At 41.6% G+C, this 22,159-nt stretch overlaps 2 protein-coding genes across 2 annotated transcripts; both read left to right on the forward strand.

Annotated features, from left to right (window-relative positions):
• Positions 1 to 2,100: 2,100 nt before the first annotated feature.
• On the forward strand, positions 2,101 to 6,800 carry LOC137284042 (uncharacterized). Its single transcript, XM_067815702.1, has 5 exons — positions 2,101 to 2,476; positions 3,729 to 3,882; positions 4,263 to 4,459; positions 5,323 to 5,554; positions 6,383 to 6,800. The coding sequence occupies exons 1-5, from the start codon at positions 2,288 to 2,290 to the stop codon at positions 6,469 to 6,471; spliced, it is 861 nt and encodes a 286-aa protein (XP_067671803.1). The 5' UTR covers positions 2,101 to 2,287; the 3' UTR covers positions 6,472 to 6,800.
• A 1,660-nt stretch (positions 6,801 to 8,460) lies between these two features.
• Positions 8,461 to 13,170, forward strand: LOC137284051 (procathepsin L-like). The gene is made up of 5 exons (XM_067815710.1): positions 8,461 to 8,726; positions 9,560 to 9,737; positions 10,226 to 10,422; positions 11,230 to 11,461; positions 11,989 to 13,170. The coding sequence occupies exons 1-5, from the start codon at positions 8,541 to 8,543 to the stop codon at positions 12,075 to 12,077; spliced, it is 882 nt and encodes a 293-aa protein (XP_067671811.1). The 5' UTR covers positions 8,461 to 8,540; the 3' UTR covers positions 12,078 to 13,170.
• The last annotated feature ends 8,989 nt before the right edge of the window (positions 13,171 to 22,159 follow it).

Genomic DNA, 22,159 nt, shown 5'->3' on the forward strand with positions numbered 1-22,159 from the left:
GTAGGTTGTAGGATACCCAAACTGAAGGGGAATAACTACTCCCTCCTGACATTAATTAGAATGGGTCAAACACTACTCTGCCGAACACGGCATCGTTTAGCAAATCAAGCCCCATTTAGAAGTCGACCGGTGAAGGTAATTTATACATATACTACCATCTTAACTTATATACATCAAGGGTTAGCTTTAGAATTTTGTGCCGTCGTAAATTTAAACAGCCTCAATTAAATGTTCAAATCATTATTAAAGACAAGTTCCAGGAACATATTTGATGTTGTTCCGTGCAGCTGTTACAATACAGATGGTTTGTTCCAATGCCTTACACGATGTGGTTTCCTTACGTGTGTCCGAGATCCATATGATTCCCCTATGGAATTATTCTATCATAGTGCGTGAGTTTAGGTTTTGCCAAAAATCCGCAGCGGCAGGGGGGCCAGGAAATGAGTTTCACACATTGTACCCATCGGGAATCAAACCTCCTCCCCGGACTTATGCAACACACTAAAGAGGCCAGTCGATGATGGACCTACCTCAATGTACCAATGTGGGGAATCGAAACCGTCCTTCGCGTGACGATAGAACGCTTTAACCACTAGGGTACCCTACCGCCCCTTTTGCAAAAGCGCTTGGGTTTTCGTTGAGTGAAATCACCTGATTTCTTTATCACGAAGAGGAGATTGTGCATCGTGAACACATTTGACCTTGTTACAAGTGGAGGTCCGTTATCATTTAAAAAGAGTTGTTCTGCCATGAGGCGAACATTCACGCATCACTAAAATACGCGAAGCCTCGTTTTGTTTTCTTGTAAACACGTGATGGTCCAAAATGAAACAAATTATGTATAATTCCCATACTATGGAAACATGTCGGTTGCTTTATTTAGAAAACACGGATAGTGAAATACCTGTACTTTACAGATAAGACTAAAGAACAGCGACTGGCTCCGCCATTAACTGGGAAGAGTACTATTGTGATGGACAGGGGCATCTGTCATATGCATTGGCAAACAAAATTTATCGTCGCCCAGCGACACGTTATAATGAGACCGGTGTAACATAAATATTTAGATTAAATAAAAAACATATTATATTTGCGCTTGTACATCCTCAGTACAGAACAGGTTGTCCTATCTAGAGTTTTTGGGTACAGTTGGGTCACTTGCTTGACTTTGTGGAAGTTGAGGGGCTGAGTGGGTTAGATTGCTGACTTTGTGTGATGGCAATAAGGTGCCTTACTCTGAAAGTGTAGGTTCGAATCCCGGATCGGACACAAGCTCTGTAAGAAAATAGAATCTCGATTGTGGGAAAGTGTAATCCCAAACATGTGTTACATTTCACCACTTTCTACAGAGCATCGTGTATTCACCGATTTAAAAAGTTGGATTTGTTGAACTTTCAATCGGAATTTTAATTTCTTTCATTTTGTCCCCTTGTCGACCAGCCAAACACGAACTCTGTGACGTACTTTTTAACGAACTCTTTATTTGAGAAAAATGCAATCGCTGTGGCAATCACAATGTATTATTTGTCGTGAGGTATACAGCGGTATACACTACCATGCGTTTCCCAAAAAAAGTAACAGTTCAAACTTGCGACCTTTCTTGCCAGTGTCAATAATCATGTAATCAGTTTGTAGAGGTTTCCATGCATTCTACTCTCATTGCATTTGTCAGTTGTTGACACTCTGCTTACAGTGAACATGGATTACTGTCTCATGTATCAACGAGGATGCTTTTCATTTTTCATCTTTTCTTGCAGCGATATCAATGCGATGATACGATCGATCCAAGATATACTTTGAAACTTTGAAACAATACATTTTTTGCATACCTTGCTATAATGAAAGATTTTTTTTTTAAGTATTAGTATAATAAAAACAATTTTCACGATTCACAAAAGATAGCGGTTTCGAAATTTCACTTCATGTGCATGGACTTCCGTTAAAATTTAAGCATATGCTTGTATAAAATGGATCTGAAAAATTGCATTTACAGTGGATATTTCACCAGGATGACCTGACGTGGGGTGATGCACCTGAAAGTGCATACCCGAATGCACTTGTCTACGTGCAGGCTAAACCTAGCCACGTGACACCGTCTCGAGGATTGAATGACTTCCTATACGGCAGTCACGGGACCACGTGACATACACTCCGTCATGTGATAAGATTCTTATCTGCACGTTATAGTCATTGGATAAGATCGACCGCAGTATATAAAACAGAGCTACGTTGAACACATCACAACACAACACAACACAACACAACACAACCACTTCCAGCAACAAACATGAAGGTAGCGTGCGTCGTTCTTCTACTGGCCCTTACTTCCTCCTCCCTCGGAGCGCCTCGGGACAACATGCTGAGGAGATTGGAGGAGTGGACAGTGAAGTACGGGAGGAGATACAGCAGCCACGGGGTCCACAACAACATGGTGGACACCGGCCTCTCCCTCGAGGCGAACCACCTCGCCGACGGGGTATGTATCAGCAATACAAGACAACTCATACTATTTTTATCTTTCCCTTTAAAACATCTTTAGCACACGCACAGTTCATTAGACTTACTTATCATTGTTTCAACTAATCATCAATTCATGCAATTATAAATCAATTCTATCTCTTGCCTTAATTCACCAGTAGAGCCGGGAAGGTAGTCTGGTGGTTCAGGCGTTGGTTAGTCACGCTGAAGACCCGAGTTCTATTCCCTACATGAGTACAATATGTGACGTCCATTTCTGGTGTTAGCCGTGATAGTGCTGGAATACTCTTAGAATCTGTGTAAAACAAGTCACTTGCTCACGAATTAAGTGTCGCGAAATTCCCTAGAAAACGATGACACGACAGTGAAGTGTGACACACTAATTTGACCATAGACATATCAGACACATTTAATGTCACAATGTCATAATACGTTCAAGGATAGGTTTACTATGTAATACTATGAGCCTTATTATGATAGCTTATGCAAATATAGACGCCTGACACTTGATTTAAGGACAGTATCAGAGATGAGAAGATATTAGGTTACACTATAAGTTCAGTGTGTAAATCAAAGCTCGGGTATTCAACCTAATACGTCAATAAACATGTCTGATCAAGATTAGGTTTCGTAAACCGACGGACAAAAGAAAGTATACATACTCGTATGATGTTCGATTGTTACAACGTACAGTATTACGTCATAATACCACAAATTGACGTCTTCTCTACGTCATCGTTTGAACGCTCGTGGCATGCGAATATTAAGAACACAAGAATCCCAAACGAAATCAAACACTTTTTCCCGGCTGAGTGAATTATAAGGGACGAGGGTAAGTGGATAAAAGCGTTAGTCAGTGTTCGCGTTAACGCAGAAACCAGCGTTTGTCACGCGAAAAAAAAAAAAAAGAAAAACACGCCAAAAATATTTTGTGTGCGTGTTTTGGACGCATAGATTCTGATCTACGTAATTTAAAAAGTACCTTAAAACTGCCACATATAGACATTGTCAAACAATATATTTAAACATGATTCATGATATTAAAGAAAATTTCACGCGCAAAAGATTTGGACTGCATATTTATAATTATATTTCTGCACGCGCTCGTACAAAACCTGCCGCGAACACTGGTTAGGTTCGATTTTCAATAGGTACAATGCCATAAACCCAATATTCACACTCATCAATCCCTCCATTATTTGTACTGAACTATCAAACATCATATAACAACCAAACTTTTATATTGTTAGAGGCTCTCCGGACAGTCCCCTCCACTGGTTGTTTCCCTTGGCAACGAGTTACCCTCAGCTCCACCCAAGGCGTTTGACTGGAGAAGCAAAGGAGTTATCTCCCCTGTCAGCAACCAAGGAGAATTGGCCAGTGCTATAGCTATTGCTGCTGAAGGTGCTGTATTTGACATTTTATAGACAAATCATCATATTATGTATATGTGATACATGTGGTCTCACCTTAGAGAACAGAGTTTGTTCAAACTTGCCTCTGTTTCCAGCTGAAAATGAAAAGCCGGTGGAAAAGTCGTGACTATTAAACCTTCTAGCGCTTATTTGGGGTAGCAATCATTATGACTGCAACGTCCAAAGTACACAAATGGGTACTAGGCGTTATATGAATGAGTTATTATTATTATTATTGTTGTTGTTATTACGCTGTAAGCATATGGGTCGTGTTAATCGCGTTGTATGTTCTGTATCACACCCCATCTCGATGACAGCCATATGGGCTATTGAATATGACGTTATCAACCTTCCCTTATTTTAAAACAGAATGTGTCGCAAGCCTCCAGGCCATCAAAACCGGCGAGTTGCTTGAGCTGAGCTCACAGGAGATTCAAGACTGTTGCTCGATGCCAGTAACCGAGGTCTTTGACTGCATCCACAACTTTGGCGGCGTTTGCAGCAGGTCCACCTACCCTGTTGTTACAGGGAATTGCAGAAACAACTCGTGTCGAGCGGAAGTGCAGGTAAGGACTCAACCGAAGTGTCGAGCGGAAGTGCAGGTACGGACTCAACCAAAGTCATGTGATGGTCAAATACAGCACAACCAATACAAACGTCACTCTTTCACTATATCAAGTATTAAAAATCCTCTTCATAACCTGGAAACTTCCTCAATCCTACTTTCCAATGGAAACTTGTCCATTCTGTTTCCATTTCTGACACAATTACATAAAAGGTTCCCCAAATCTCAGTGTTACAGCATATTGCTACCTATACAATCTAGGTGCGGTGGGGTAGCATAAAGCGCTGGTTCAACGACACGGGTTCGATTCCCCACATGGACAAAATGAGTGAAGCACATTTCACCTGTAGTGACATTGCTGCAATATTGCTAAAAGCGATGTAAAACAACATTCAGGCACTTTCTAGGATACCTTTAGAATCTCGGCAGTTCAGCTGTGAAGAGTAGGTGGATTGTCTAAGGTTCACAACTGGGTATTTCCACGATCGTTCACCTACATATGTTAAAAGACATGATGACATTGTTCACATCATGCTGCCTCAGCTCGGTTGGAAAAGACATTAAGAAAATAGTATGTCACTCGCATTGACATTAAATCGTGGCTCTGACAATAGCCCGTGAGGATTTAGATCAAGTTTGGGCATACTGAAATCTTGTGTTTTAGAAATATGCCATCCACTTGAACTTGATTCATGAGTATGATTATCGGCGATTTTGGATAAGGATTAGGATACAGTCTGGACACGCATCAACAAGATGTTATACGAGGTTAATACTTTTAGGGCCCCAAACACTTAACCATCATCATTTATCTATACAGTCTCACGTCTAATGATCTGACGCCATAGACCACTCTTTCTTCAGATCCAGGGAGGGAAATCCGTACCAGCAAGCCAAGCAGACAAAATGGTGGACGATTTGTTACAGCGCCCCCTGTTGGCACTCATCGATGCCAGCAAATCTTCGTTTGCGGAGTACAGTGGTGGCATCTACAGTGACGCTGACTGCAGCAAGACTGAAGTTGATCACGCCGTGCAAGTGGTGGGATACGGGGAAGAAGATGGACAACAGTTTTGGATTTGCAAGAACAGCTGGGGTACGTCTAGACGGATGCTTGTAAACGTTCCCCATCACAATGTTTAGCTCATCATGCATAGCACGGCAAATTTGTTGTATCAAGATGTCGCTGGTAATTTGACTCAGTGACCCATGCTTGTAAGAGGCGTCTATCGGGATCGGCTGGTCAGACTTGCAGACTTGGTTGACACATGATGTCGCATCGTAGATCAATACTCATCCGCTGATCACTGGATTTCTTATATTTTAAAATATAGCAGCAGCTGGGGTATGGTTGAGTGCGGTGTACAACTAAACTTACTCACTTTATGGCTGAAGTTGTCCATTGCCGAACCAACACCTACAAAACAATAATTATGTCGAACCGCTGTTAAACATCCCACTGGTGTCTCTAACAAAGAGTAGAGACCATTGGCAAATAACATGAATCTTCTAACATGGCAAAAAAGAGCCTTTAAGTATGCAATATTCAGCAATATCACGGCGAGAGATATCAGACATGAAGCCCGTGTGAGGAATCGATCCCGGGTCTTCGGCATGACAAACGATGTAACCACTGGGCTACCCTGCCGCCCTGGTGCCAGTCGTTCAAGATTCACCATTCACACAAAGCGTCGTACCTCATGAAAACCAGACGGACGATGCGTCATGACAGAGCTTCCTTAACCTTCGCGACAAATCGTCCTTGACCTTATGTCAGGTGCCCTGACACATCGCGGCTGGAAACAAATGACACGACTTGCGTGGCAAAACGTCATGAAATATTATAGAGGCACCTGAACTATACGTACATGTTTACACCTATACACTGTTTAATCCACAACTGTATCTGGATATGTTGTTTCAGGGGAGACCTGGGGAGAGAATGGCTACGTCCGCGTACTGAGGGGATCCGACACATGCGGAATTGAATCCCACGCCAGCTACCCCTACTAGTTCCAGATAATATAAAATCAGTCTTAAGCGGGAGTGAATTTAGTTTTACGCCGCTCTTAAAAAGATTCCAACGGCGGGTGACACAAGAAATGGGCTTCACACAATGTGCCCATGTGGTGAATCAAGGCTATTCCACCGCCCCAGTATATATTATGAAGACAGTAATATTCACTTTGATGTAATGCTAACTGTAAATGAGTTAAACATTATCTAGTCACTGGGTCTGTTAGTCCTCCATATGATGAGGATTCCTGCTCCCATACGAGATGTACTTCTAGTTAACAATCAAAATGTATATTTTTGAAAATAAAAGTCGGTTATGAGGACTCGTTTAACTGTTCATGACATGTATTGACTATCGTGATGATAGTCGCAGTTTGCTAAAATATTTACAGGCCTTTGTGGAACATTAAGGCAGCTTAGTTTTCGAATTCTTCCTTTGGTAGAAGTCACATGTATGCTCGACGTATTGTTGCTTTAAATTGGGGAGGCAAGAAATCAACACCATCTGAACCTCTTCAATGAATGTTGTCACCTTTGGCGTTAAACTGACCAATACCATCAAACATCAATAGAATGGGCATCATAAAAAATCATTATATCACCTGCCATCGAAGCCAACCAATGCAACCGCTGGCGGCAGTGAAAGTCAATCTCGTGATGAGGCATGGCCGCTTGACACGTGATGGTAACATGCATGTATGTGAATCTGACAAGCAGGTGCGTAGCTACCGTCATTAAGAAGCCCGAGTTTGCACGTGATTTTTGCTAAAAAATACCTTTTCTTCTAATTCTAGCAAAAACTACCTACAAATACGTTATCTGAACAATTCAAAACATTGCATTCCTTCTATGCATGTTGACTACAATATTTGACAACATGGAAAACCAGTGCAGACACCATGTACAGTAAACATGTTATTCTTTATATCAGAGATTTGAAAGGTGTCTTTCGTTTAGTGATGATAGTAAGAAAAACATTCACATGTTCATAGAAAAAACACTCATTATTTGTGAATCATAACTGAAATGCAGGGATTTACAATCGCCCTTCTGTGTTTTCACTTAATCATTTTATTTAGGAAAATAACCAAACACCCAGTGTATGGAAGTTTCAATTGAGTAAACATCCCGTAAACAATGTCAAAACATGTGCATAAAATTAGGAAGTCACATTCCAATCAAATGAGTATTCTTACTAAATTATTGGTCTACACTAGTGAGTGAGTTGAGTTTTATATAGCAATATTCAAGCTATATGGCGGTGGTCTGTAAATAATCGCATCTGGACCAGACAATCCAGTGGCAAACAGCATGAGCATCGATCTGCGCAATTGGGAACCAATGACATGTCAACCAAGTCAGCAAGTCTGACCACCCGATCCCGTTAATCGTCTCGTACGACAAGCAAAGTCACCTTTTATGGCAAGCATGATTTGCTGAAGGCCTGTTCTACCCCGGGACCTACACTGGTCAAGTCTACAGTAAGTTCGCCTTATGATTCCAATTATTGATAAGATAACATGTTGAAGTTACTGAAATCATTAACCGTCAAACATAGCACTGTGAGTCTCATAAAAATTAAAGGTAGGTAAGAGATCAATATTACCTAAATATAAAGCTTTGCATATCTGGCTTACACGAAATAGTTTGCTTGCTACGCGTCTGACGAGGAAAGGTATGATAATATACAATGTAGAGGAAGAGCGATGGAATTATGACTTCGTATAAAAGAATAATAATTTGTTTAGAGCTATTTAGCGTTTGAAGCACTGCTTTCATATCTGTGCACACGAGACAGGGTCACAGTCTCCTCGAGGATTGCAGATACCAGATTTGTGGAAGTACAAGCCGCCTGCCCTACCCAAATGTTGGACGAGAAGGCGTCACCACAACACGCGACAGTCATCATTGACTGCGTACCGTTACTCGACTCACGTGACAAGCTGTCACTTGACATTCTCTTTATCAGTCTGATACTGTACTGTCATCGCAGTGGATGATATGGACTGCTACTTTTAAATCATGTTACCCAAACCACAACAACACAACGACCTTAAGCAACAAACATGAAGATAGCGTGCGTCGTTCTTCTACTGGCCCTTGCTTCCTCCTCCCTCGGAGCGCCTCGGGACAACATGCTGAGGAGACTGGAGGAGTGGACAGTGAAGTATGAGAAGGGATACGGTTTTCAAGGAGATCAGGTGGGAAGGAGGCAGGACAGCCAGGATGAAGAAAAGGCTTACAATAACAATGTAGGTGCTTTCTCCTTTCAGGGGAACTGGTTTGCCTATAACGTGTCGAAGGTCGCTAATTTTCCATAGGAACCTCACGCTAAATTGACTCCTTTAATTTTCACCTGATAATTTTATGAAACAACCATTTTACTTCCAAATATGAATTATTTGTTCCCGAATGTATAACACGAGCATTTATTTATTCTGGGTTAGATTACTTACACAAATATAATAATAGACTAGACACAACATTAGCACTGGTTTTAACAGAAGCGTGATCATTGGGTAATTTTATGACGGACTCAATTCTCTGGTTACGTCTTGTTCAATGCTACTGCACTTATAGAACAATGTTTGTGCATGTATGTGTGCGTGGCCTCTTGCACTGTGGGTTTTAGATTCTGAACCCTACTCACACACAGTATAGCGAACTGACCTCACTATCTATCACTCACTATCATATTTACACGCGCTCGCTTTTGTGAAATGTGTTTGTGACGGCGTGTGGTCCTTTGCGTAGAGCTAAGGTCACGAATCAGTTGAAGTTACGCAACGTTGAGTCCTTTGATGGGCGAGTGTTAGACAGCATGACTGACAGTTTCCAGGATTTCACTCCTGCTCCACAATGATGCACATGTGATACGTGTGGTCTCATCATAATTCAGTTTGTTCAAAACTGCCTCTGTTCGCCCAGCAGAAAATGGGTACCCGGTGAGATAAAGGCATGTGTCTATAACCTTACAGCTTGGGTTATCCGGGATATTAATAATACTCACATTCTGTTTATAGCGTCCAGTGAGCATCAAGACAGTTGGACACTAGTCACTATAAAAATGAATTACTATTATTAGATACAGCCTAGACGTCAGCTTTCCAACAGAAGTTCACACTCCCGTACAGTGGACATCCTCCTTGATCACGACGTTTCCCAAACTCGTCCGAAGACATTCGACTGGAGAAGCAAGGGAGTTATCTCCCCTGTCACCAACATCGACGCATTTAGCAATAGCTTCGCCATTGTGGCTAGAGGTACCTATATTTGGTATTGTACCACTGATAGTCCTGATCTGAAACACTGGCAAACTGTAGGGTTACGCAACAGAGAAAAATGGCAGTATTTCTGTATGCGAGCGACGCTACAAGGGTGAAGGAGCGCGTTTGGTTTAACATGGTGCCGGTTTTACAAATATTCCAGTTATACCGACCCATGAAGATCCCGGGTAGAATAGGTCTTAAGCAACCATGCTTGCCCCAAAAGACGATTATATTTGTTGTAAGAGGCGACTAATGGGTTCAGGTGGTCAGGTTCGCTGACTTGGTTGATACATGTCACTGAATTGTCTGGTCCACACCCGATTTACAGACCGCCGCGATATCGCTGGAATATTGCTGAGTGCGGCCTAAAACTGAACTCAGCCCACAAAGCCCATTACTGTCACAATTGGATCAGCTTTCGACGACGTCACATAACTGTCTTACTTTACAGATAACATTTTAAGGTGTTCCTACCCGAACAGGTTGTGTCGCGAGCTTCCAAGCCATTAAGACTGGTTTCTTACTGGGCTTGAGCGCATGGGAGATTGTGGACTGCTGTCCTTCGTTGGAAGATGGGGTCTTTGACTGCATACACGATATCGGTGGCCTTTGCGGCGCTACGACTTACCCACTGTACACAGGGCAATGCAAAAACAACTCGTGCCAAGCGGCAGCCAAGGTAAGGTCAAGGTCAAATACGCCAAATAATGCCGCCATTTCAAATTTTCTTTCCCACTTCTATTTGGTGAATCGGAATGGGATATCTCTCGTTCTAGGTAAGACTAAATGGACAAGGTGATCATTAACCGCTTGAATTTTGACCAATCATTACTGAAGTAAATGAGTGCTGTATCATACGGTAAATCTGAAAAAAACGTCCGCGTGCTTGTTTGCAAAGTCTAACTATGTGATGGCGATCGGACAATGCAGTAATTGTCGATTTGATCTAAGCATTTCGGATGCGGTGTGTGGAGATGCGAGGGTGTTTTTACACGTCTTTTAGCGGTATTCCAGAAATATGAAGACGATGGCTCCACACACTGTTCCCATGTGGGGAATAGAACCCGTTCCTCGGTGTGATGAAGGGGCGCTTTAACCATCAGGCTAATCCGATGCGATAGGATCCCATGGGTCACAAAGCCTTCCATTAGCCTGACCCTGATATCCAGAGTGGTACGCTAAGTTTGATCCGCTGATGTTGACAAACGTTTCGCTTTCCCGGACCAAGATGATTCATTTAAACATTTGGACACTTTATCCCCCGACTCAGCACTGACTGGGTACCCGGTAGTATTAGATAAGTTCTCATGTTCTCCCCCCTGACCATTGTGTTTCTCTTGTAAATTCAGCTGGACGTTTCCAGAGTAATATTCCGAGTACATCATATTGTTTCAGATTATTTTAATTGTGAAGGTTGCGTTATGGTGGACAAAAGCGCCAAAGATTATGCATTCCCTCATTGATCCATATTCTCGAAACTCTAAAGGTTCGAGGAGGGAAGGTCGTGCCAGCTGGTAATGTGAACCGAATGGAACAGGCCTTATTGAAGCGCCCCCTTGCGGCACTGATGGACGCAAGCAATGCCTCATTTGGGCGGTACCAAAGTGGCATCTACAACGACACCGACTGCAGCAAGACTGTCATAAATCATGCCATGCAAGTGGTTGGGTATGGGGAGAAAGATGGACAAGAGTTTTGGATTTGCAAGAACACCTGGGGTAGGTATATAATGTTATGTGTAAATGTGACAATCTTGTGTCCATCACTTTAACATTATCCTCGAAGACAATGTAACAACGGTGTTTTGTGGCAACGGAAACTGGGCTGTAACCACTGTGAGCAGAGTCACGCGTCGTCTGTGATAAAACAGAAGAAAATAAAATTCTTCAAAGGCATTTAGAAGTTGATGAGGTAATACAAGACACTATTATGAATGACAACTTATTTAATTCTTTTAACAGGACGTTTCAAGGCTATTTCTTGCCCCTTCGTCAGGTGGGGAAAGGAATATATCATTTGAAACCTCTGGCTGACGCCGTCGGTTCCAAATGCATTCCCGTACTTCAAATACTCAATAACACCCGGAAATTGGCCAAGACGTGATGTTTATCTCCTAATTACATGCAAAGAATTGGTTTGACCGCAGTTGGTTTAAGATGCTCAAACGTTTAACTTCACCACACATGGCAACCGAGTGAGATGTATCAGTAATAGTCGCAATGACCTGTAACGAATCTTGTTCCAGGTCCCAAATGGGGAGAGGATGGCTACGTCCGTATGAAGAAGGGGTCAGACATTTGCGGCATTGAATCCCATGTTAGTTATCCATACTAAATCGAGATGTATTAACCTTAGAGTTATATGAACCGAAACACAGCCAGTTATGTTTATAGAGGGTGAGTGTAATTTTACACCGCTTATAGCAATATTCAGTGATATCACGGCTCGGGACAGCACAAATGAGCTTCTCACATTGTACCAATGTGGGGAATCGAACCCCCGACTTCGGCGTTACGAGCAAAGGCTACCCCACCGCTCCAGTATTTCTAACGAATACATTACAACGAAATGGGTGGTGTCAGATCCGGTCAGTTGTATAGATTAGACTCCCTGCTGATGCCTGGTTCCGGTTATAGTTAAGAAACTGCCAAGGCTAGATAAAAAAGTGAAATGTTTCTCGGACATCGGCGCGTCACTTTTATTTGTGCGCGTGACAATTTTTATTGCCATTTGAAAAAAATAATTTTGACTTGGCCGCGTCCCGATAATCCATTTGTCCATTACAAGAAAATGAGAGTCTGTAAGAACAAGTGTCACTGAATCAACAACTCATCAACACCTGCTACACTTCCCAAGCTGTGTTTCTGATGTAAAAATATAAATGTGTTCCTCCCGCGTCACTTTTTTCTATCATTTTTTAAAAAAGAGTCCTACCGTTCTCGTCACTTTTGAAAAAACGTGCCCAAGAAACATTTAATTTTTGATTCATCTCTAGTACACTACAGTAAATTCTTAAGTTTGAATCTGGCTAAAAAGTTGAGGTAGATTTCATGTCACGCATTTGTTATTTCAGCCATTTAGTGACGATATTAAGTCTTCATTTATAAGCATTGTAAACACAAGGTCCATGTAAAGTGAGTGAGTTTAGTTTTACGCCGCACTCAGTAATATTCCAGCCATATGGCGGCGGTCTGTAAATAATCAAATCAAATTGGATATAATGTTACTCATGTAAGGAAATCATACATTCCCTATAATTATTTGTTTTATATGGCTTATTCTCCTTTTGTATATATCTTTCTATTCCTGTACATAGTTTGTTTCACTTAATGCATGTAAGCATTGTATATAGGAGAGGGTTTCACTAAGCTGGGATAACTTGTACCCAATCCATTCTCTGGAATAAATATGTTTAAAAGAAAACAAAGAATCAAATCAAATAACGAGGCGTAAACCTTCTTACCAAAATAAATGAAGAGGAACGACTACAGTCAATGAGTTTACTGTCAGTGGTGTTGTACACTGACCAGTGAAAGTGCTCGACCTATAATTGCCCCCCAATGTTTTGACTTTGACTGATGCCTTACTGAATGAATAGTACATTTTCTTGAATGTAGATCGTGACCGTTGACGCGTCACCGATGAATGATTACATAATTCTAGCTGGCATGATTTTTGTACGGCCGCTTTGATAGTGACACATTGATGGATGTGTTTATGTAGCTGCTGTGTAGCTGTCAGCGTTTAATCTGACACATAAGTCACATTTAATCGTCATGAGTGGTATACATGCCATTAAGAAATATACATAAAAAACAAAACAATGAACATAAGCATTGCTTGAAGAAATGTCGTCGGTAAATGCATTAGTAAAAATAATCAGTATACGCATAGTCACAAGTGATTTGGTTACATTTTACAAGATTGATTTAATAAAGGAAAAACATGAAAAAGCCCATATAATGACAGATTGATTTCTCTTTGATCCTTCAAACGATGTTTAAATAAACGTGCTCAGTGATTATATATCTGAACCGATCTTTGATCGGCAGGAACGCCAGTTGCAAGTGTTTCCGTGCGCAATCATCTGGCCTAGCGCTACCAGTAGAAACATTGTAGGGCATACTTGTACCACGTTGTGATATTGTATCTTACAGTACTAGTCATGTACGTATTCGTTTGAAGTCATTTAACAATTTTATGAACGTTTGTATATTGATAGTTCCAATGCAGTTGTAGATATATCACTTCATGTCTGGATATTTATGGATATTTGTTATTAACAATCACTTTCCGTTGCAGGTTTAACATTTCCTATTTTTAGTAACGAATGCTTTTCTATCAACAGTCTGGTCATTTTGAAACTGACTATACTCATCTTAACACATGTCTGTAAATAGCTATGAGGTTAGTGTTGTTCTATTTGGGACTATATCGGTACTTTTAACCACAGGAACCCGATATCGCACTGTAGGTTAAACATAGACCATAGATATACACTCACGTCATATATATTAATAGAGTAAAGGAGCAGCAGTTGCCATATTGGATTGTCGTGCAGACATCGACTCATTCCGATTTCAAGCTGAAATGTACGCTAAGAATTCGGTGACATTCAAAACTATGTACACGTACCTCTCAATTATACATGTCCCCAAACATCCTGCCTGATTTCCACGACATAACACCCAGTTTATTAACTTTAATACGTCCTCAAACTCGACAATCAAACCAAAACACCTCTGGGGTGAACGTTATCCCGCACTCGCAGCCTCTAGCTTGATCGTTGAACCGAAGTATTAAATAGTATCGGTAAACAAAACGGCATGGTTTGAGAGCGAAAAGTTTTGGGTGAGCTATGAATAAGACACCAGATCAGGTTTCAACAAAAAAAAGACCACAAAAAGAACGATTTTTAAGTTTCGCGCTAATGTAATGAATTTGTTATGGAAAAATTACTTACGTTCAACGGACCAATGAGATTGCTCGAAAGGCTGCGAACCGAACATATAAGCATCGGTTAGCTTTGCTTGAAGGTACAAGGACGGAACAATGAAAATATTATGAATATGAATGTCCGTCAATAATTATTATAGAGAAATCTGCTCTTGCAGCCAGTGATTCCACCCCAAACCACCCCCACCCCTTCCTAGTGCAGTTGTGCAAGCCATCTTAGCGCCATGGCGATCGTAACTTCTAAACGTTAACATAAACATATGGCTGCCTTAGAGCTAAAGTGATCGTAACTCACATACCTTAACACAGACTTTCGAATGTCGGTGCTAAGTTGGTCGTAACTTTCACACTTTAACATATTTTCTACTTTCGTAGAGTTAAGGTGATCGAAACTCCCATACGTTAACAGACTTGTGACAGGTCTTGGTGCTAAGATGATCGTGACGTCCATTTAGTAACGTACACTTTATTTACGCAGCCATACGAGCGTTATAGCGCTACGGTTTTGCGCAACGGAGGCCACAGCTACCTCAAAAATGACCTCTGTCTTACGCGTACAGCATACACACCATGTGTGTCAAGAACGTCATTGCGAACCATGGTTACCTCGGAACCTAACGTCACGACCCATCTAATGCGTTGAGGTCGGGGATGCAGGTTCTATCCGATTACCAATCGTGTGTCCACGCACACCTGAAGCTCTGTGAAACCTATCTCCAAATGCGCGAAGCTGTTCCTGACGTTACAGACGCCCCATGTTGAAAAAACCTTAGCATATTTGCAGAAAACTGGGATTTTCACAGCGAATAGCGGGGTTTTAGATGATGAACTACCTTGGTCCAATGATAACTAGAAGCAGTGTTCAAAATAGGCACTTGTCCGATAGCGCATGGCCAGTTAATACTCCCATCGGGTCAGTTGATCTCCAGACACTGGGCCTACTGGCTAGAGAATTTTCATAGGGTCATTTTGTGACTATCTCTCTCCGGCCTGTTAACTTATATTTCACTTTAAATCGTATAAGATCATTTCCTAACAACAAAAATAATAGTCACTGTGACTTTATGGTGAAAACCGTATCGTGCCGACAATATCTTAAATCTCAAATATTCTGGTACCTCATGCTTAGTTTCTCCATTCAAATTTCGGTTTAGTGAATTATTTTGTGGGCTGGTATTTTGGGGGGCATGTCTATCAAGATTGGCGAGCAACATTTGAAAACTATTTCGCACTCTGGGCTGTATTGCATACATCATGTCAAATCATCTGTCCAAAGTCTTGACAAAACAACATGGAGACAAAACTGTACCCCTTCGTGTCCTACGTCACTGTCAGATGCCCCGGGGCTATTCGGTGTAAGTAAACAGGGTCACGACTCGTGTACGTAACTCTATAATATACCATTGGCGTAAGATTCTAGCTTTCACTTTAATGGCTTGGAACGTTTTGACTATTTTGTTTTACGTCAAACTAATCTTCGAGTTGTTGCTCAATATAACCACAACAATTATCAGTAGTGAGCGAGTCACGTTTGGGCAATATGACTTCGGAGAATATAAACTATGGACTTCAGTTACATGGAGGTCAAACCCGGACCTTCAGCGTGGTACGTCAATGCTTTAACCAGTAACTGTAACTACCAACACCATTAAACAATCATCATTGAGTGGACCGAGGGGTAATAAACACAATGTCACATAATGGCAGTGTATTGCAAGGTTTTGAAGATGTTCGCAGTTCCTCTCGTTCCCCCATCCCAAATAATATTTATACATTGACATATACCAGAATTATTAACAAAACAGTTACTAGAAGGCTCACACATAGCTAAAAGCCCCCAAATTAAGCACAATATAGGGTTGAACCAGTGTCCTTACTACGGGAGAAAAAATAAGGGGAACGGAAGGAACTCTGTTTTACGATGGATTCAAACGATATATAACTCTTACTCTGTGAAGGTTCACACAATCTCACACTGACTCAAAGCACTAGCAGTAAAAGTCCGTTCTCAAACTGAAATCATAATTTTTTATCCAATTTCTTTGAAACTGACAACACACAATAACGTGGTCCTTTAGTCCCCTGACGTTTGACGTTTTACGGGAAAATAAACTTTCGTCATTTATGGTAAGTCATTTTCTATTTTGAACATAGAAAGTTATACATAAGCATACAAATATGTTTCATATGTCTTTATCTCGTGCAGATATCAGGTAAAATTGAATTGCTGGTTCCCCTTAACATGCCGAATAAAAAGTGTAGGCGCATAGTGCTTTTTGGTGTACATTAAAAAGCGGTGAAAGTTACTGGGTTTTTTAACGCATAACAAAAATTTCTAAAAATAATTAACAGTGTTTACTTTTCAAAAGTATTCCTCTTTAATTTTCACCATTGGATAGTATCCTACATCTGTGTAATTTTTACTGAGCCACGCCAAGAGCCGCTCGAACGCAATTCTCGTGCAACATTTACTTTTCACACCTTGCGAAAAATTATGCTTCAGGAGAAAAGTACATGTCATCTCGTTTGACCTCACATGTCGTGTTGAGCGTGCATGGTGAAGGCAACAGAACATAATGATATGGTGATAGGTGTGTTAGCAGGGATACCATAAGCAACACAGAAATACGTAAACTGAAATATTCTCTTAAATCGTTCAACATGATTTTTTCCCACAGTTCGTTGTATATATGTTATCAATAGATTCACAAACCATTACGTTGCCGAGAAACTGATTTTAAGAGGTTATGGAATAGTTGTATCGATAGAAACCTAAACTGAGATCCTACCTTGGTATGGGAGTCCTCCTGGTGAGAGACAGTCGCAGCCATCTGAAGGTTCAGTTCATGTGACGACGAGGTATCTCGCTCATAGGCTCGCGTCGCTCGAGACGCCACTAGACGTCTCGCTGGGTCGGATTTGATGACTTACGTATTTCAAATGTCATGTAAAGTGAGTACATTCACTCACATCACATCATAGCGACCTTTCACCTCTGGGAAGTGTCACACGCTCTCTGTGCAATGTGTACGTTATTTGATTATTTGTGAATCGGGTGGTCATAGCGATGGGTGGTCAGGCTGTTGACTTATTTGATGCATGTAATTGTATTCCAATTCCCAATTGATATGTCCCACATTATTGATGCTCATAATGTCAATCACTTGATTGACTGGTAGTGAGTGAGTGACTTGGGTTTTACGCAACACTCAGCAATATTCCAGCTCTATGGCGGCTGTCTGCAAATAATCCAGTCTGGACCAGACAATCCAGTGATCAACAACATGAGCATCGATCTGCGCAATTGGGAACAGATGACATGTGTCAACCAAGTCAGCGAGCCTGATCTCCCGATCCCGTTTGTCGCCTCTTACGACAAGCATAGTCGCCTTTTATGGCAAGCATGGGTTGCTGAAGGCCTATTCTACCCCGGAACCCTCACGGGTCGATTGACTGGTGTGGGCTGAATTATGCACAGAGAGCCGTCACACAGCTGGAATATTGCACCATGGCGTTAGACAGTAACAAATCGGGAATATTTGGGCGTTATAACGAGGAAAGCCATTCTAGCCATTCACAGACACACACACACACACACACAACCACCCAACTCCCCCAAATATGTACTCGGTGCAACGACAGGGAATTTATACATTCGTCCAGTAATAATGATGATGATACTAACAGAGTACTTCCAATGCCCATATTTCCGTGACTGATTGCACGCTCTCTCCGAAAGGTACCTGGTGTTGTAGTCAGTGAGTAAGGTTTTGCGTGGTATGTAGCAATATTCCAGCAATATCATGGCGGAAGACTCCAGAAATGGGCTCCAGACATGGTTCCCATGAAGGGAACCAAACTCGGTCTTTGGTTGAAGAGAGAACTTCAACCACTATACTACCGCAAAGTCACATGCCGAGGACTTAAAAATCACTTCACCTGGGCTTATGAACTAAATATCTCTGATTTTTTTAGTGTAACCATATGATACGATGTTGAGAAGACTTGTCTGAGACGACGGTTATACGCCAGCCAGGAGGGTAAGTGGGTTTAGAACCTGATGTTGTGTTTATCTTTGAATGGATGTATGCCAGTCCTAAACGAAGCAAGTCTAGATTTCCTCAAGTTCTGAATCTCTCATCACCTCGGGAATCCTTTTCAATTTAAGTTTGGATTTTATGAATTTTCTGGATTGATGGAGTGGGGAGGTTGGCATGTAGTGAACTACAGTGTTCGGGTTTAGAAGTGACAGAACAGTGCATCAGAAGTTCTCAGGTGTCAGTATAGTGACAGTGGCGGACTTTGCTGATTTTGAAGATTTAGTCGCAGGTTCTACTGATAGATGTGATGTGCGCATTCATGGACATGCTGGAATTGAGGATGCCACCAAGATTCCTCGCACTCTCTGACGGTAGGACATCTGTGTTACCAACAGGAAGTGAAAGTGATGGAGAAGCAATCTTCGACTTTATGTTTGAAGCAAATGAGTAGGAACTCTGTCTTGCTTCGGAATGAATGATTTAATTTGTTGAGAATTACGCAATCTTCACGAGGAATGTTCGACCAGCCAATTTCTATTGGCAATTTGTGATTACTTGTTCCAAAATGTAATAAAGGTTCATAAGTATTATCTGCGAGTAATCCATAATTTTCAAAACACCATGAATCTTTAATAATGGAATAATAGAAACCTTTCGGGTAGTTATTGTACCTGTAATCTAACATCTAGTGTGTCAATTGGCACTACGTCTGTTTCATGGAGTGCTCAGACCACTAAATATCATTTATAGACAAGAGGGAATTTATCTGGCTTTATTTCAGTAAGAATTGCGGCTGTATGTTCCACAATTTCCCAACCCAGAACTCGCCCATAATTGAGAGTGGGGTGTTTGACAACTTTGTGCGGGTTACATTCCTTTCCTTCTTTATATGTATATGGATATCAGTGTAAGCGTGTTGGACCCAGGATGTGTTATTTTCAGCAATACAAGCCCCTGTCCCTGCGGCCACCTACCAGTGTGTCTTCGCGCCGGGAGTTGGGATAGCGTAGTGGTTAAAGCGTTCGCTCGTCACAGGTTCGATTCCCCACATGAGTACAATCTGTGAAGCCCATTTCTGGTGTCCCCCGCCGTAATATTGCTGGAATAGTGTTAAACACAATCACTCTTCAAATGTCTCCATTGTTTGTGACTTATTGTGGGAATGACAAGCCAAAGAGTCCATGTTCCATCCATAGACATGCCGAGAGCCAGGCAGGGCAACAAGAAGAAACACTTGTAACAACATCTTGAGGCATCATAGTGACTAACCTAAATCCTGTCCTTGTTGCGATCGACATCAAACAGGTGTCATGATGTTGCGAAAGTGTGTATGTGTGTGTGCGTGCGTGCGTGCGTGCGTGCGTCCGTGCGTCCGTGCGTCCGTGCGTAATGAAATACGATGCACGATGTTACTTGTGGGAGTGAGCTGGTCGCACCCAGCAATATTCCAGCTATATGGCGGCGGTCTGTATCTAATTGAGTCTGGACCAGACAATCCAATATTAGGCGCAGCATAACCATCAATCTACACATTTGGAATGTGCCACATGCATGTGTCATCGGAGTCAGCGAACGTGACAACCCGATCCCGTTAGTCGCTTTTCACAAGCATTGGGTTACTGAAGACCAATTCTAACCACGAATATTCTTGGCTCGAGTGCATGTGTGTGTTGATCCACAGTTAGGGACAGTTCGTCTGTATGGTGTCCTGTAGATTATCCTGATTAGGCCAGGCAAGTCAGTAACTGAACCACGATCCATTAAGATGGCATGACATGCCACCAATTGGTCAGTACAAGTATCGTTATGTACACTACTAAGAGAAATCTCGACAAGGATGTGATGTAACCTGATAATATTTTCTCAGACATGGAACCCTGCTGCAGAATGTGAATTTACTGACCTGGCTTAATCAGGATAGTCTACAGGACACATACAGATAAACTACCACTAACTGTGGAACAACGCACCCATGCACTCGATTGAGATATCTGAATGTCCGCGATAGATTTGGTTTTTGGTAATCAATGTTTGTGTTGAAATGCGTGCGTGGGGATCAGCTCGCTTGGCAAGAGGTACGAACGTACCAACCTACACATAACACTTGTGTAAGAAAACGAGGAGTTTTTCCACACAGCAATGATACGTCACATAATTAGGCAATGATAATATGACTTACAATTAATTATTACAGCATGTTCACAATGCAGTCGGCTATCAAAGAACATAAACGCCACATGTAGATTCGTTACACATACTACATAAATCACGATACACATTTACAAGTATACAACGTAATACAATTGTTCAATACTCTCCACAGCGCCTCCACATAGGGGCGTTCACAACATACCGATATCAGTCACTGGGTTGTCTTGTGCAGACTTCGGCGTGTACATGTCACCGTCATAATCACACCAAATATGTCCAAGATGCTGTTGTGCAAAGCGATCTTAACCCTGAAATTAAGACCGCAACATCCATACCTTAACAGAGATTTATGTAGCCTTAGCGCGGACGTTTTACAACTGCACATCTTAATGATGTAAGATTTGTGCAAAAGACTTGGCAAGGTTTAAATTTATCTTTTCACAATTCTTGTGGACATATAGTTACAGCCAGATATCATGTCATCACAATACTTTTTTTCGAAGACCCGTGAAGGTCCCAGGGTAGAACAGGCCTTCAGCAACCCATGCTTGCCACAAAAGGCGACTGTGCTTGTTGTAAGAGGCGACTAACGGGATCGGGTGGTCAGACTCGCTGACTTGGTTGACACATGTCATCGGTTCCCAATTGCGCAGATCGATGCTCATGTTGTTGATCACTGGATTGTCTGGTCCAGACTCGATTATTTAAAGACCGCCGCCATATAGCTGGAATATTGCTGAGTGCGGCGTAAAGCTAAACTCACTCTCTTTTCTGAATGTAAACTTATTTTATTATCAACAACGAGAGTCAATCGTAATGCATTTGTGACAAACGCGCACCTGGTCAATCATTATACACCAATGTTATGTCCATACAATGGCAACCACATTAACAAATCCAGTGAACAAGACAATTACTTGAAAAATGTGTACATATTCAGTTTAAAACATACATCAGTCATTTTCATGAACTTATTTTCAGATTTACTTAAACGGTTAAATTGAATCGCTGTTCATTTGACGCTGTGAAATATCTGTCACCAAGAAGACTAGTCGAAAATACCTATTTCTTATTATTAAAACCAACAGGAATTAGACGTTACTTGTGTAACAGAGGTGTTCCTCAACAGTATGGAAAGGCAAACACTTGTAGGGGGTTTCCAGGGATTTATTTCGGAGCTGGTGTTTGGGATATGAAGATCCCCAGTTGGCCGTCAGTCCAGGTAACGAACTAACAAAAAAGGCCCTGAATGCTAAAAATATACATAAA

This window comes from Haliotis asinina, chromosome 1 (assembly GCF_037392515.1).
Source record: "Haliotis asinina isolate JCU_RB_2024 chromosome 1, JCU_Hal_asi_v2, whole genome shotgun sequence".
Taxonomy (NCBI): Eukaryota; Metazoa; Mollusca; class Gastropoda; order Lepetellida; family Haliotidae; genus Haliotis; species Haliotis asinina.

Bases quoted from the DNA above. Each gene is read 5' to 3' on its own strand.
- LOC137284042 (XM_067815702.1), top strand. From the start codon at position 2,288: ATGAAGGTAGCGTGCGTCGTTCTTCTACTGGCCCTTACTTCCTCCTCC. The intron at 3,883-4,262 runs GTGCTGTATTTG...ATTTTAAAACAG, and splicing joins TATAGCTATTGCTGCTGAAG to AATGTGTCGCAAGCCTCCAG. The intron at 5,555-6,382 runs GTACGTCTAGAC...ATGTTGTTTCAG, and splicing joins GATTTGCAAGAACAGCTGGG to GGGAGACCTGGGGAGAGAAT.
- LOC137284051 (XM_067815710.1), top strand. From the start codon at position 8,541: ATGAAGATAGCGTGCGTCGTTCTTCTACTGGCCCTTGCTTCCTCCTCC. The intron at 10,423-11,229 runs GTAAGGTCAAGG...GAAACTCTAAAG, and splicing joins CGTGCCAAGCGGCAGCCAAG to GTTCGAGGAGGGAAGGTCGT. The intron at 11,462-11,988 runs GTAGGTATATAA...ATCTTGTTCCAG, and splicing joins GATTTGCAAGAACACCTGGG to GTCCCAAATGGGGAGAGGAT.